The sequence below is a fragment of the Phacochoerus africanus genome, chromosome 3 (genome assembly GCF_016906955.1).
Source record: "Phacochoerus africanus isolate WHEZ1 chromosome 3, ROS_Pafr_v1, whole genome shotgun sequence".
NCBI lineage: Eukaryota > Metazoa > Chordata > Mammalia > Artiodactyla > Suidae > Phacochoerus > Phacochoerus africanus.
In genome coordinates, this window is record NC_062546.1 from 169,887,836 (window position 1) to 169,903,685 (window position 15,850).

The window sequence follows — 15,850 nt, forward strand, 5'->3', positions numbered from 1 at the left end:
GGGGTGGATGCAGGATGCTGGACCAAGTGCGTGAGCTTATGACAGAGATTGCTTTACATAAAAATTCCAGTGACCTGCAGAACCAGCCAATATAGCACAGTACCCACTTTCCTGTCACCTGGTCCCTGGAGCCACAGGCCCACCCTTGGAATCTTCCATTGGAACAACCAGCCCCACAGAGGGAAACAGCAATTAGTTTGAGGGAGGCAGCACAGCATGGGTGTGGAGGATGCTGGGCTCAAATTAGGCGTTGTGGGTCCCAGTCCTGACTTAACTGCAGAACCAGGCACCTGGATTTGGCCAAGCCTCCTCCTGTGTAGGCTTCTATTCCTCCATATGCGAAGTGAAGAATTTGGATCAGTGTATCCCAAACCTGGCCAACTATCAAAATCACCTGGGAGTTTAAAAAACGATTACATGAGCTCCAAGTCCAACCTTGTACTGCATCAGAATTTCCATAATGGGCCCCACACCCCTCCCCACTATGATTCTGAAGGTCAGCAGCATTTGGAAACTATTAAAACATCTCAAGTTTCTTCCAGCATCTCTAGTATCCAGGGCAGGTTGTGCCTAGAAATTTATTTATATAGACTCCATTTGCTTTAAAATTAATTTTCATGTTCAAGGAAGAAAGGATAACAGAGTTTTGTATAGGTTGGGGCTTTGCAGAGGCAGCTTCCAAGGCAACCACGCAATGCCTTCCGTGGGCAGAACAGTGGGAGTGGAGATGAGCCACGGTTCATGTCTCTGCATTGCTGGTTTTCAAGTCTGGGGTTTATTGAAAGGGATTACCTGTAGCTACCTGTAATGGGCGTTTTTCTCCAGTGTGAACAATGAGAGACTGGCTCATTGAAGCAAAACCATTCATTGGGTAACCTCAGCTAAACTCACAGCAACGTTTGGCCACATCCATTTCCAAACTGGTGTTACAATTAATACCCCCCAGGCTGCTGCTCTAGTCCACATCTATCTCGATGGCTCTGTCTTGGTGATTCATGGTGGCTGTGAAATAGGACAAGGTCTTCACACCAAAATGATCCAGGTGAGATACAGATCCCTTTTCTCCATCATATGAGTGTAGCACCTTACAGCCAGTTGAACAGCTTTTTATCTTGTTGACCATTCCTCTGAATGTACACGTCAATTGTAAGACATTTTGATTTCAGGAACACAAAAATGCAGGAGGGGTGAGAGAAGTGGGTGTTAGACCTGAGAAAATATGTCACATTATTCCTTCTGTATACCAAAGAACCAAGTCCCTGGGTCTTCTGAAAAATGTAATTTCAATTTTCAAATGAAATATTTTTTTGGTTTTACAGAAACTGCTGAAAGCAATACTGTGCTAATTCAAATCTTCATTAGAGATGAATATGGTTAGGAAATTATGGAAATAGGAAATTATGTTCCTAGAATTCACAGGCTGCTTAGGGACTCCACATGACTGGCCATTATATGTGCTAATTCAAAGAAATGTTTCTAATACTGTTGAAAGAGCAGGAGATTCCTGGTAATAGGAAATTTTTCTTCTTTTTTCAATATTAAATAAGAATTTGTTGAATTTGAAATCTGAACCAAAAATGAGGGTGAGGAGACAGGCAGAAAAATCCTCTCTCACAATAAGAAATAGAAGATACTTTCTTTACGGAAAAAGTATTATTTAATAGTGTGCTTAGAAATAGGAAATCACAAAAATCCACAAGACCTTCTTTGAATATATCTTACTTCCTTAAAAAAAAAAAACCTTTTTGGAGTTCCCGTCGTGGCGCAGTGGTTAACGAATCCGACTAGGAACCATGAGGTTGTGGGTTCGGTCCCTGCCCTTGCTCAGTGGGTTAAGGATCTGGCGTTGCCGTGAGCTGTGGTGTAGGTTGCAGACGCGGCTCGGATCCTGCGTTGCTGTGGCTCTGGCGTAGGCCTGTGGCTACGGCTCCGATTAGACCCCTGGCCTGGGAGCCTCCATATGCCGCGGGAGCGGCCCAAGAAATAGCAAAAAAAGACAAAAAAAACAACCTTTTTGGGGGTTTCCTGGTGGCTCAGCAGTTTAACTGTCTGGCATTGTCACAGCTGTGGCACAGGTTCAATCCCTGACCCAGGAACTTTTGTGTAACCAAAAAAAAATAAATAAGTAAATCAAAATGTTTTGCCTGCAAAATGCCCCACAAAAGAAACGTAATCTGCTGAATTGTCTTGAACAATGAGGAAAAGATGAAGGTAAAACAGTAAGACCAGACCTCAACCTTGTCTGCGTGTGTCGTACTAAACTAGATGTCTCAGAGTGACCATACTGCCTGCCACATGCCTTCTGTGAAACTGCTGTAAAAGAAAATACAGAAAGATTCTTTGGTTGGCCACATGTCTCTGGAAAATGACATATCCAAACTTACAAGCTTTTGCATAGCAAAGGAAACCATTAAAAAAAAAAAAAAAAAAAGACAGGCTGCAGAATGGGAGAAATAGTTGCAAACGATGCAGCCACCAAGAGCTTAATCTCCAAAATATACAAACAATTCAACAACAACAAAAACAAACAACCCAGTCGAAAATTGGGCAGAAGACCTAAATAGACATTTCTCCAAAGAGGACATTTGGATGGCCAATAGGCACATGAAAAAATGCTCACATCACTAATTATTAGAGAAATGCAGATGAAAACTACAATGAGGTACCACCTTGCACCAGTCAGCATGGCCATCATTAAGAAGTTTACGAATAACAAATGCTGGAGATGGTGTGGAGAAAAGGGACCCCTCCCACACTGCTGTTGGGAATGTAAATTGGTACAACCACTATGGAAAACAGTATGGATGTACCTCAGAAAGCTAAATATAGAACTACCATATGACCCAGCAATCCCACTCTTAGGCATATATCCGGACAACTTTCCTTGAAAAAGATACATGCATCTGTATGTTCATTTCAATAATATTCACAATAGCCAAGATATGGAAACAATCTAAATGTCCATAGACAGATGGATTAATGAGATGTGGTACATACAATGTATTATGGATTAATATATATTAATGTATAATGGAGTAAGAAGATGTGGTGCCTACAATGGAATACTACTCAGCCATAAAAAGAACAAAATAATGCCATTTCTAGCAACATGGATGCAATTAGAGATTCTCACAGTAAGCAAGGTAAGTCAGAAAGAGAAAGATAAATACCCTATATTATCACTTATATGTGGAATATAAAATATGGCACAAATGAAGCTATCTACAAAATAGAAACAGACTCACAGACATAGAGAACACACTTGTGGTTGCCAAAGGGAAGAGGAGGGGAGTGGGATGAACTGGGAGTTTAGGGTTAGTAGATGCAAACTATACATTTAAAATGAATGAGCAATGAGGTCCCACTGTGTAGCACAGGGAACTGTATCCAGTCTCTTGAGTTAGACCATGATGGAAGATAATATAAGAAAAGAAAGGTATGTATATGTATGCCTGGGTCACTTTGCAGCACAGCAGAAAGTGGCACAACTTCATAAATCAACTATAATAAAAAAATTTTTAATAAAATGAAAAAAAACTTCAAACTCAAATAATCTGTATGTAAAACCTAAGATGCTCTCTTAAGTGTTTGTCACTATAGGATAGCCAGGCTTTATACCCAGTACAAAGAAGAATTAAAAGGTTTTTAGCGTGTGAAGAGGGAGAATTAGAGTCAGTGAAATAAATAATATTTTTCTTCTGTTCCTGGCAGGTGGCGAGTCGAGAACTGAACATCCCCGAATCGTATATACACCTGCCTGAGACAAGCACAATCACGGTACCCAACGCTGTCTTCACGGCCGGGTCAATGGGGACAGACATCAACGGGAAGGCCGTGCAGGTGACTCTTCTTTCACTTCATGGTCACCCAGTGACTGTGCTGGAAGGGACTTTGTCCCATCCCTTCTTTCATGAAACATGAAACTGAGGCCAAGAGGGGGCAAGCGACAGGTTCTAAATCACTGGCAGAGCCAAGACTCCAAGTGGTTCCAGCTCCCTCTGTGGGCCTCTTCTTCCCACACTTGAATAAAATCTAACTATAATTTTTCTCATCACTCAACTAACTTAAAATCCATTGGTCACGTTTATTAACAGAAACCGTCTCATTTCAGTAATTTAAAAGTCCGGTCCAAAATTCCAAAATGTACTTCAAATTGCAGTGTCTCTACTCCTTCCCAGCTTGTGCCTGCAGGTAGAAAGGGGCCGGTGTGGCTTCTCTCCATTTCCCCCCCTGACTTTCTTGCCTCCCACCACCTTCCTAGCCTACATTTCAGACCCTTGTAAAGTCCAGGGAAGAGCGAGCACAGAGGAAAGAGGCCGAGTGGGTTTTACTGGCTGGCATCGATGTGGTCTGGCCCTGTTACATCTGACTTCTTCCCTCATGGACACCACTCTGAACTCCTTAGCATCCCTTCTGGGCATCTTTGACATTGGCGGTGCCTCTCCCACGGCTTTAGCCACTTGTGAGGTTCCCCAGGCCCACCCTGAGCTCCAGGCCACCTCTGGCCTCTTTCTGCAGAGACAGCTCCTCCCTTGCAGGAAGCCTTGATACATGGGGTCCTCTGAAATTTAAAGATTAGAGGTTCCCAGGAGCTGGGAGGCAGAGGAATGGGAGAGTCTTCTTTTCTTTTCTTTTTTTAGTAGCAATGTATCTTTTATTTTGTTTTTTATTATTTTTGGGGGGCCGTGCTTGTGGCAGGTTCACAAAACTAACAGTCTACATTTGAGTTGATTTAAATATTTCACGTGTTGCTATTCCCTGTGCCTTTTCTTTCTTACGTCATTTCAAGTATTTCATTTTTAGAACGCCTGCCAAATTCTCATGGCCCGTCTTCAGCCGGTCATCAGGAAAAACCCTAAGGGAACATGGGAGGACTGGGTGAGTGTTCTCTTTATTATCCCTGCAGGAAAAAGGCAAACACACCCACTTGGGTCAAACCAAGCATTTAACTTTTTTGTTGTTGTCGTTTGCTTGTTTGGCTTCTTAGAGCCGCACCCACGGCATATGGAGATTCCCAGGCTAGGGGTCGAATCGGAGCTGTAGCTGCCGGCCTACACCACAGTTCAAGGAAACCCACTGAGCGAGGCCAGGCATCAAACCCGAAACCTCATGGCTCTTAGCTGGATTCGTTTCCTCTACACCACAACGGAAACTCCCAGAGCCTAATTTCTCATGGAGCATGATAACAGCATAAGCTGTAAGGTAAAACACACCTAGTGTTGCTGCCTCTGCCTGGTCACTACTAGCTCTGTGGGACAGTTACCCTCTCGGTGCCTCGGGGCCTTGATTTTCTCACCAGAGCAATGGAGATGAGATAATAGTGGTCCTAATATCAAAGAATTACTCCATTTTTAATAATTTTGTCATAATGATATTGTTATTATTAAGAATTATTTTTAATTCTTATTCTTTTTATTACCGTTAGTAGTATTATTCCCAGCCCTACCCAGTTTACTCCAGCAGGGAAGCTGCCATAATATACTGGGACTACCACTTGAACTATTTGGGGGAAAAGAGTGAAAACATATACATACATATATACATGCACACATATAGCCACCTATACACGTGTTTAAATATACATATATGCATCCCTGTGTGCATATATGAATGTGGCCTAGCTCCTTTTCTAATTTAAGAAGCCAAAAAGGATGAAAAAATAATAAACTTGTACACTGTGGTCTCAAAAAATAGAGGATCCCAAAGCATAGCCAGCAGCTGCCTTTCGGCACCTCCCTTGAAAAGCATGACCTGTTGGGTGGGCTGTACAGACATAGGTCTCGCTCAGGGTGGACGCACATGCAGAGCTTGGTGCAAACAAGAGGAGGCTTCAAGCCCCCCGTGGAAGCCCTTTTTCATTACTTTCCCCACACTTATATTTCTTTGTAACTAATCATCTCTTCCAGGTTGCAAAAGCCTTTGAGGAATCCATCAGTCTCTCAACTACCGGATATTTCAAGTAAAGGACATTTTCACTTGGACTGCGGTGACACTTGGGCAGGGGTGGTGTGTGCTCACCTCTCTGAACAGATGCCCGGGGAGCACTGGCGCTCCGCTGGGCCCAGTGCTAACCCTCAGTCAGGGCAGGGAGGTCTAGGGAGGGCCAGGGATTCCTCAGGGCCACAGCTGTTTACCAACCTGGAGGGACACCACAACGAGCTGCCACAGTGGAGGGACACTCGGACCCACCCCAGCAACGGAGCGCTGGAGGGTGGGGTTGGGCACCAGCGGACCTTCTCCCTGTGTCTACAGGGTTCTCTTGCAGTTCTTTTTTTTTTCTTTTTTTTTGTCTTTTTGCCACTTCTTGGGCCGCTCCCGCGGCATATGGAGGTTCCCAGGCTAGGGGCCCAATCGGAGCTGTAGCCGCCGGCCTACCCCAGAGCCACGGCAGCATCTCCATCCAAGCCGCATCTGCACCTTACACCACAGCTCACTGCAACGCCAGATCCTTAAGCCACTGAGCAAGGGCAGGGATCGAACCCGCAACCTCATGGTTCCTAGTCAGATTCGTTAACCACTGCGCCACGATGGGAACTCCTTCTCTTGCAATTCTGATCCCAAGGTCTCCCTCACAGGGGAAGGGGAAGAAGGTCTTCAGCCACGGGGAGTGCTCTGTTCATCGCCGGGACCCAGAGCACGGCAGGCAGTCTGTCCAGTAATGGGAAAAATGCCTTTTCTTTTCATTCCTGATTTCTCAGAGGCTACCAAACAAATATGGACTGGGAGAAGGGGAAAGGGAACCCTTACCCGTATTTTGTCTGTGGAGCATCCTGTTCTGAGGTTGAAGTCGACTGTCTGACGGGGGCTCATAAGGTAAAGAGCACAGCGTGTTCTTCGTCTTCACGAGCATTTTTCTCGATGCTCTAAGTCAACTTGATCCTCCTGGCGGAAGAACCAATGACAGATCTATCATTTTAGTAAAGATCTATTTTAAGGAAATAATACTTCCCATTATATATTCTCTCTTGACACAGCTCCTTAGGACTGACATCTTTGTGGATGCTGCTTTCAGCATAAACCCAGCCCTGGATATTGGACAGGTGCGTGATACCAGAACTGCCCCCACAGGGCTTTTTGGTCAGTTCCATTCAGAATATTCTTTCCCAGAGTCCTCAAAATGTTGTTTATACCTGGTGCAAGTGTTCTGCAGGTATATTATATATTAAACACACAAAGAGGTAAAATATTGGAAGAAAATGCATGAAAAAGTTAACATTCCTTGCATGGCAGGTATGTGTGTGATTTAACGTGCTTTGTAATTCTCCGTGCTTTCTAATTTTTCTTCAGTGAACATCAAAATGTTCATAATTAGGGAACATGCTATAAATATATAATAATAAAATTACAACAGTATTCAAATTAATAAGGCATTTAAATAGCCCACTGTGTGGAGAAATATAAGAGAAAAGAAATGCTTAAACATTTTTCCCCCTTGCTGAATTTCTGATTTTTATTGCACAAATAAGTAAAATTAACACAGCCAAAGTCCTTTTAAATTCTGAGTTAAAACCTTTCTAGCTGAGGAGTTCCCATTGTGCAGAAATGAGTATGACTAGTATCCATGAGGATGTGGGTTTGATCCCTGGCCTTGCTCAGTGAGTTGGGGATCCCATGTGGCTGTGGCTGAGGTGTAGGCTTACAGCTGCAGCTCCAATTCTACCCCTAGCCTGGGAACTTCCATGTGCCACAGGTTTGGCCCTAAAAAGCAAAAACAAAAAAAAACAAAAAACTTTTCTAGCTGTTGTAGCTTTACTTTTTTCTAGCCTGTTACTCAAAGTAGGTTCCAAAAACCAGCCATATCAACCCTCCTGAGACCTGCCAACCAGCTCCTGGTGAGGGGAGTCACCTGGTCCTCAGTCCATCCCTGGGGAGCAGTCTGAACAGGCTGAGCAAGCAGCCCAGCATCAAACCCAACAGACCTGTGGTACCTTCATGTGTCAACAGCTTCCCACTGTCCCAAGTCCTAGGAGAATGATTTATCCAGATTGGCCAATGCGCTTTATAAAGAACAAGTGGAGAGTTCCCGCTGTAGCTCAGTGGTTAATGAACCTGACTAGTATCCATGAGGACTCAGGTTCCATCTCTGGCCTCACTCAGTGGGTTAAGGATCTGGCCTTGCCGTGAGCTATGATATAGGTCACAGACTCTGCTCGGATCCCACGTTGCTGTGTCTATGGTGTAGGCTGGCAGCTGTAGCTCCAATTCGACCCCTAGCCTGAGAACCTCCATATGCCATGGGTGCAGCCCTAAAAAGACAAATAAAAAAAAAAAGAACAAGTGGGTCCCTGGATATTTCTCAAAATGCACTCCTCAGACCCCACAACAGAAGAACCTTTAGTGTTTATTGGAAATGAGGATTCCTGGCCCACCCAGACCCAGACTTGCCCTATCATAACTTTACGAGGCTGGGACTTGAAATCTGCACACTTAACCTGCACCTGGAATTCATTGCAGCCAGTAAGGCCTGAGAACCACAGCTAGCCCCAGGCCCTGCCTCCCCTTCCCTCTTCATCCTCCTCCTCCCAGCTCACTCCTGTCTTTTTTTCCCTTAAGCAGAGGCAAAAAGAAAGATGTCATAATCAGAAAAATCTTATATTTGTCCCATTTGGAAAAGGAAAGAAAACCAGAAATGGGTTAGATGGGAACTCTTGAAATTTGACCTCTTCCTTCAGAGACAAGTATTTGGAAATAACCAAACTTAGTGTTTAAATTTGTTTACCTTATTCTTTAATTTTACATTTCAATAAAATACAAACTCTTCTTCAGTTTTTTTAACTTCCAGGAGGATACCCCTTTGAAACACAACTCTCTTTTTCTTTTTTTTTTTTCTTTTTGGTCTTTTTGCCATTTCTTGGGTCACTCCCGTGGCATATGGAGGTGCCCAGGCTAGGGGTCTAATCAAAGCTGTAACCGCTGGCCTACACCAGGAACTCCCTCTCTTTTTCCTAAGAGCGCAATCATTTGTAAATAGAGTACAACATGGCTTTTAATTGAATACATTTAATTTAATAAAAATAACTTTTCCAGTCCAACTCGTTTAACATTGATCTACTCTAGGAGTTCCCATTGTGGTACAGTGGAAACGAATCCAACTAGTAACCATGAGGTTGCGGGTTCAATCCCTGGCCTCACTCAGTGGGTTAAGGATCCAGCATTGCCGTGAGCTGTGGGGTAGGTCACCGAAGCGACTCAGATCTGTGGCAGTGGCATAGACTCCTAGCCTAGGAACCTTCATATGCTACAGGTTCGGCCCTAAAAAGACAAAAAAAAAAAAAAAAGACTTGGAGGTCTGACAAATCTGGTGGGCTTGGAGGATTACCCACAACTTGACAAGTGTGGGTTCCTGGAGTATGGGGTCCCTGGGTGAAAAGAGCTAGGGATGGGGTCAGGCAGGGTGGCAGGCACCAGATCCCAAAGCACCCTTTGTAAAGTCCACCACAGTGCTTTCAGGAATGGCTTGCTGTGGTCCAGAATTCCATTTCCAGTCACGTTGGAATTTGATCAACATCATATGCTTATAAACTGAAATTTTGCCTGTAGGTTGAAGGAGCATTTATCCAAGGCATGGGACTATATACCACAGAAGAACTGAAATACTCCCCAGAAGGTGTGCTTTATTCTCGGGGCCCAGATGACTACAAAATTCCCACCGTCACTGAAATACCCAAAGAGTTTTATGTCACTTTGGTGCGTTCTCAAAATCCCATAGCCATCTACTCATCCAAGGTAAGAACTCGAGACCTCTATGTGGGTTTGCTAGGGCTGCGATAATAGAATACCACAGACTGGGCTGCTTAAACAACAGAGATATACTTTCTCAAAGTTCTGGTGGCCAGAGATCGAGATGAAGATTTGATTTCTTTTGAAGGCTGTCTTTGGCTTGCAGGGGGCCACCTTCTCACAGTGTCTTCATGTATCATGTGTATACACAAGCCTGGTGTCTCTCTCCATGTGTCTTAATATATTTTTCTTATAAGGATGCTGGTCATACTGGGTTGAGGCGTACCCTAAAATCCTTATTTCAGTTTAAGGACCTCTGTAAAGACCTTATCTCCAAATATGGTCACATTCTAAGGTACTGGGGGTTAAGACTTCAGCATATGAGTTTGAGGAGGGCACAAGTCAGCCATAGAAACATCTTCTTTCAAGAAATAAAATGGGAGTTCCCTTGTGGCTCAGCAGGTTAAGGATCCAGGGTTGTCACTGCTGTGGCGCAGGTTGGATCCCTGGCCCAGGAACTTCCACATGCCAAGGGTGCAGCCCTCCCCCCACAAAAAAAAAATGAATAATGAAGCAGTCCCCTGAATTTGTTTAGTCCTTGGAGTTGCAATTCCCAAAAGGATAAGGGAAAAAAGCAAGAATTTACTGACTTTAGAAGCCCAAGTAGAGTCTTCATTCTTGGGAGAGATTATGAAACAGTTTAAATCAAGCAAGAAGGGTCAAAGAGGAGTCAAATATCTTGGATTATTGGGCTCAGTGCCACCATGAGATAAAACCGAAGCTGTAAGCAAATTTCACTGGCCCAGAGCCTTCTTTTCTGCACCCTTCCTGTGACCTCCAGACTCAACCATTTCTTGCTCATGCTGCTTCTCCCCACACCCTTCCCAAGTCAGAAAGGACTTTCATACAAGCTTCTCACTGCCAATTTGCTCTGAGGTGTTAATGGCCACTGATACAAGAGGTGTTGACTCCATGATCCCTAAAGCCCATAGGCTCTAACGGGCCTGTAAAGACTTATGACAAGATCCCCAAACACAAGTGCAAAACACACAGCTTCTCCAACTTAAGCTCTGTTCTGAACCCACATCTGGCCAGACAGACCACAACTTCAACCTCAGATTTCCAGAGAGTTCCCTCTCTTTCTTAGGAGTAGGTCAAGGTTGAGAGGAAGATAGGACTCTTCTGTTTGAACAGCCTCTGTCTCCACTTTACCAGACTTTGACCAGGGGAATCTATGCAGGCACAACCCTGTCCCTTGGGGTTTAGCCACCTTTCTGCCAGTTAGGCTCTCTGCTCTCAACCTCACCCCCTGCTCCAATCCTCAGAGGAAACTCCTCCTTCCATCAGCTCCACCTCTCCCTCCACATTTGCTTCAGAGTGAAAACCACAGCTTTTCACTGGGATAGCCTTTCTCTGCTTGGGCCCTTGGTCCCATATCTCCACTTAAGTCCCCGGACACAGACCAAGGACCAGACTATTTTGAAGAAAGAAAGAAAAAAAAAATCAGTTCAAAGATGTATTGCTGAATCATTACAAATATAATGCCACTGACACTGTTAATTCAAAAGCACCCAACACGTATCAAGGAAGTTAACTCGTATGAAAACTTGAACAGTCCACCCTCCAGAGGCAACCACCTCACTGTCATGCAAGCTCGGCTATGAAGACCGTGGTTGTTTTGTTACGGTTTTGAGTTAAACACAAATGGTCTGCATCCCCAGTTGGAGTGTCCTAGAAGACACTGAGGGCATTTGTCTCCAGGACTTTACCTGGGTGGGAAATAGGAGTTTTTAGTTGCCTGGAGTCCTAATGTCCTGGCACATTTTCATGAGCTACTCTGAGGAGGAGCCTACACACAAATCAACACGAGGAAAATTCATGTCATAATTCTGATACACTCCATTAGGAGGGTTATAAAGCCAGGAAAGGAAGTGTGTGTGTCTGTGTGTGTGTGCAGACACGCACACATGCACAAATTAGTCCTATAAAAGAACCGTGCGTTTCTGACAGTCTTTTTGTCCTCCTCCTCAGGGGTTGGGTGAGGCTGCAATGTTCATGGGATCCTCCGTGTTGTTCGCCATATACGATGCAGTGACCGCTGCCCGCAGAGAGAGGGGGCTGACCAAGACCTTCACCCTGAGTAGCCCAGCAACCCCTGAGCTGATTAGGATGACTTGTGTGGACCAGTTTACTGACTTGGTAAGTGTAGGGAGGAGAGGTCCCATCATAAGCACCCTCTATGTGGGCTCTCAGGTTCTTGGTATGGATTCGTAACCATGAAAAAATTACAGGGCAGATTCATCTTTTCCAATTAAAATTCTCATTCTGCCTTTTCTTGCTACTTCCTATACACTTCAAACTGCAAACACAACTGCAAAGCAAGTGACCCTCTTCAAATAAAAGTTTAAATGTTTCAGACACCAAAGAAATGCACACTTTACTGAACCAGTGCTCATAGTAAATGAACATGGTAGGTTTTTTTTTTTTTTTTTGTCTTTTTGCTATTTCTTTGGGCCACTCCTGCGGCATATGGAGGTTCCCAGGCTAAGGGTCGAATCGGAGCCGTAGCCACTGGCCTACGCCAGAGCCACAGCAACGCGGGATCCGAGCCGCGTCTGCAACCTACACCACAGCTCACGGCAACGCCAGATCATTAACCCACTGAGCAAGGGCAGGGACCCAACCCGCAACCCCATGGTTCCTAGTCGGATTCGTTAACCACTGCGCCACGACGGGAACTCCAATGAACATGGTAGGTTCTTTAAACATTTTGTCAAGATGCAGTTGATATGGTATTTTAATTATCTCAATAACTAAGTTAGATTAAATAGATATCTGATCAATTATTCAGAAAGTATTTGTCAAGAAAACTAATAAAAATAATTTAAATGAAAATTTTGGTTACTGGACCAGAACATGGAAGCAGAGCTAGATGACAGGATGTCAGACCCAGGGGACATTTCGAAAGGAAAATCCCAGAAACATCCACACAGGAAATGAACTATGGTCATGAAGAAACAATTGAGAGATTTGAATTTCTTTTTCAATAAAAGCTCATATCCCACCCCCAGCCTTCAGAAAGAAATGGCCTCAAAAATGGAGATACATCCAACAGTACTACAGGCTTGGTTTTAGAACCATAGAGCGAACTCAAGAAAGCCAAATACAAGGGTTTTCAGCCAACACAAGAAGCTCACAACAGCAATTAGCTGAGGCAGGAATCCAGATTGACTCTTCCAAGGGAAACATGGACACACCTCCCAGACCCCCTAATGCTGCCTCTCCTGCATCTCTGGTTTATGCAGGTCATCCAATACCTTCCTTCCAACTCAGAGTATGGCCCCGTTTGAAGGCTCTCACAGACCATTCTCTTGGCCACAAATGGTCCATTTTGGCTGCCGCCAAGACCCTAGTATATTCTGCCTCTCTCCCATTTTGGAATCCCCAGTTCCCTCCACAAGCTTCCATTCTAATTCTTTTGGCCCTTTGTTGTCACAAAATCTTAGTGAGAGAAGCTAGATACAGAAAGTCACGTATTATTATGATTCATAATGATTACCATTCAAGGGAATACTTTTTCAGCAGTAAAAAGGAAAAAACAAGATATGCATATAATGGGAGTTCCCTGGTGGCTCAGCGGGAACTCCCATAATGTGTTATATATAATGAGACTTATAAAGACAGTTATCTTTTTTCCTGCTTCTTTGTTTTGATTTTGTTTTTGTTTTTGTTTTTTAAGATTTAGTTAGGGAGCGAGGAGGGAGTGGGATGCACTGAACGTTTGGTGTTAGTAGATGCAAACTATTACATTTAGAATGGATACGCAATGAAATCCTACTGTATAGCACAGGGAACTATATGCAACCTCTTGAGATTGACAGAAGATAATATAAAGAAAAGAATGTATACATAATGTATGACTGAGTTACTTTGCAGTACAGCAGAACTTTGCATAACATTATAAATCAACTATACTTTAATAAAAAAGAAAAAAGAGGGAGTTCCCATCGTGGTGTCAGCAGAAAACGAATCTGACTAGTATCCATGAGGATGCAGGTTCGATCCCTGACCTCATTCAGTGGGTTAAGGATCCAGGGTTGCCGTGAGCTGTGTGTCTCCAGATGTGGCTCAGATCCCCCATTGCTGTGGCTGTGGCATAGGCCGGCAGCTACAGGTCCAATTTGACCCCTAACCTAGGAACCTCCATATGCCACAGGTTCAGCCCTAAAAAAGACAAGAAAAGAAAGAAAGAAAAGAAAACGAAAATTTTGAGTCACTGGGCACACTTTGATATCCCTTGTAATCACACACTAATAGAACGTAGTTCAGTTTTCCAGCTGCTAAAAATATATCTAGACCTATGGAGACTATTCCTATTTTGAACTGTGTACTGCAGCCTTAAATGAGTCTCCAGTATAATATGAGATTGCACTTTATGTCCTTGTGGTTACAGAGCTTCTGAATAGGTGCATCTTATCCCAAACATAGGCTTATGTGGATAAGGAGATTTATGACTCAAGACTTGAAAGAAAAGTGAAAATTATATAATTTTGATAATAATAAAATGGATATTTATTTGCTCTTTTTTAAAAAATAATCTTTTCTCTGAATTACAACTTTTTTCATGTAACAGTATTTTAATACTAACTATCCTTCTTCCTTTGATCTTTTTTTTTAGATTCCCAGAGATGATCCTTCAACATTTACACCTTGGTCCATCCGTGTGTCTTAATCCTATGTTTTCCTCAGAAAATGAAAGAATACATAGTGGGCCTTAAAATTTTCATATTTGAGCAAAATACAGGTTCGCTCCCAAATGTCAAGGGTAATTTTAGCATCTTTTAAGTATACGCTATAGTTTAAGTCACTGCATGATTGTGTTTTAAGATTCATATTTTCACCAAAATGTAAAATGAAACTTAGAATCAAATTCTTCTCTTCACTTTATATTGTCCTGAAGATCTACAGCCTCATGGTTTTAAACTATGGTGGAGTTTCCATTACCCTAGCACAACTCAAGAGAGACTGTTCAGACTTTGTTCTACAGAAATCTGCTCACCACCAAAATTGTCCACCCCGAAAACTCTGGAGATTGGATTCCCCAAAGCCAGTGGTGTGCCGGAAATAACCAGCTACCCTGGAGAAATCCACGATTTATTGTGTTTGCCAATTTCCGTGGTGTAAATACTCCCACACTGGCCAACTCTCAGCCACTGACCTGAGGTCTCTGAATGTAGAATTGGAGAAGATGCTCAAAATCGGCTCACGATCTCCAGCAGTGCAAGCCCACTATCCTCGGATTCCTGCCACTCCCTGCCACTTGTTTAGATGAGGCTTAGAAAAGTAAACCATCCTGGAGTTCCCGTCATGGCGCAGTGGTTAATGAATCCGACTAGGAACCATGAGGTTGCGTGTTCGATCCCTGCCCTTGCTCAGTGGGTTAAGGATCCATCTTTGCTGTGAGCTGTGGTGTAGGTCGCAGATGCGGCTCGGATCCCGAGTTGCTGTGGCTCTGGTGTAGGCTGGCGTCAACAGCTCCGATTAGACTGGTAGCCTGGGAACCTCCATGTGCGGCGGGAGCGGCCCAACAAAGGGCAAAAGACAAAAAAAAAAAAAGAAAGAAAAGTAAACCATCCAGAGCCTCCACCCGGTCCTCATCTGCCATGAGCCATGCACACAATGTCTTCCTTACCTGGAAAATGACAGAGAGTGAAAAAAAAAAAAAAAAAAATCTCAAATCCCTTTGAAGTCCCTTGCTTTGGCTTAATGTCTAAAAAGTAAAATCAGCACCACCTTCCTTCTGCCATATCCAAGAGCCTCAAAATCCTCTGGGTTCTTTTTCAGTTATTTCTTAGCTATTTTAAATTGCATTTTCCTAAGAAAATGTGGTCTCATGCCAAAGAAAATGTTCCGTTCCCTGTGAGGTTCGAAAACAAATAAACTAAATCATTTGTTGGGATCTGCATGCTAGATATTAAAGCTCTGCATTTATTAATAGTAATTTGGGGAGTTCCCTAGTGCCTTAGTAGGTTAAGGATCCAGTGTTGTCATTGCACTGGCTCTGGTTGCTGCTGTAGCATGGGTTTGATCCCTGGCCCAGGGACTTCCTCAAGCCGCGGGCACAGCCCAA

The 15,850-nt window shown here is 43.6% G+C and overlaps 1 protein-coding gene across 1 annotated transcript in view; it reads left to right on the top strand.

Annotated features, from left to right (window-relative positions):
* The window catches only part of LOC125123423 (aldehyde oxidase 4-like), a 63,927-nt gene extending 48,808 nt beyond the window's left edge, over positions 1-15,119 (top strand). The window contains exons 27-35 of the mRNA XM_047773183.1: positions 947-1,042; positions 3,712-3,840; positions 4,804-4,878; positions 5,907-5,959; positions 6,699-6,813; positions 6,975-7,040; positions 9,541-9,726; positions 11,752-11,919; positions 14,399-15,119. Coding sequence (XP_047629139.1) covers positions 947-1,042; positions 3,712-3,840; positions 4,804-4,878; positions 5,907-5,959; positions 6,699-6,813; positions 6,975-7,040; positions 9,541-9,726; positions 11,752-11,919; positions 14,399-14,452 — 942 coding nt within the window. The 3' untranslated portion in view covers positions 14,453-15,119. The remainder of the gene's footprint in view (positions 1-946; positions 1,043-3,711; positions 3,841-4,803; positions 4,879-5,906; positions 5,960-6,698; positions 6,814-6,974; positions 7,041-9,540; positions 9,727-11,751; positions 11,920-14,398) is intronic.
* The last annotated feature ends 731 nt before the right edge of the window (positions 15,120-15,850 follow it).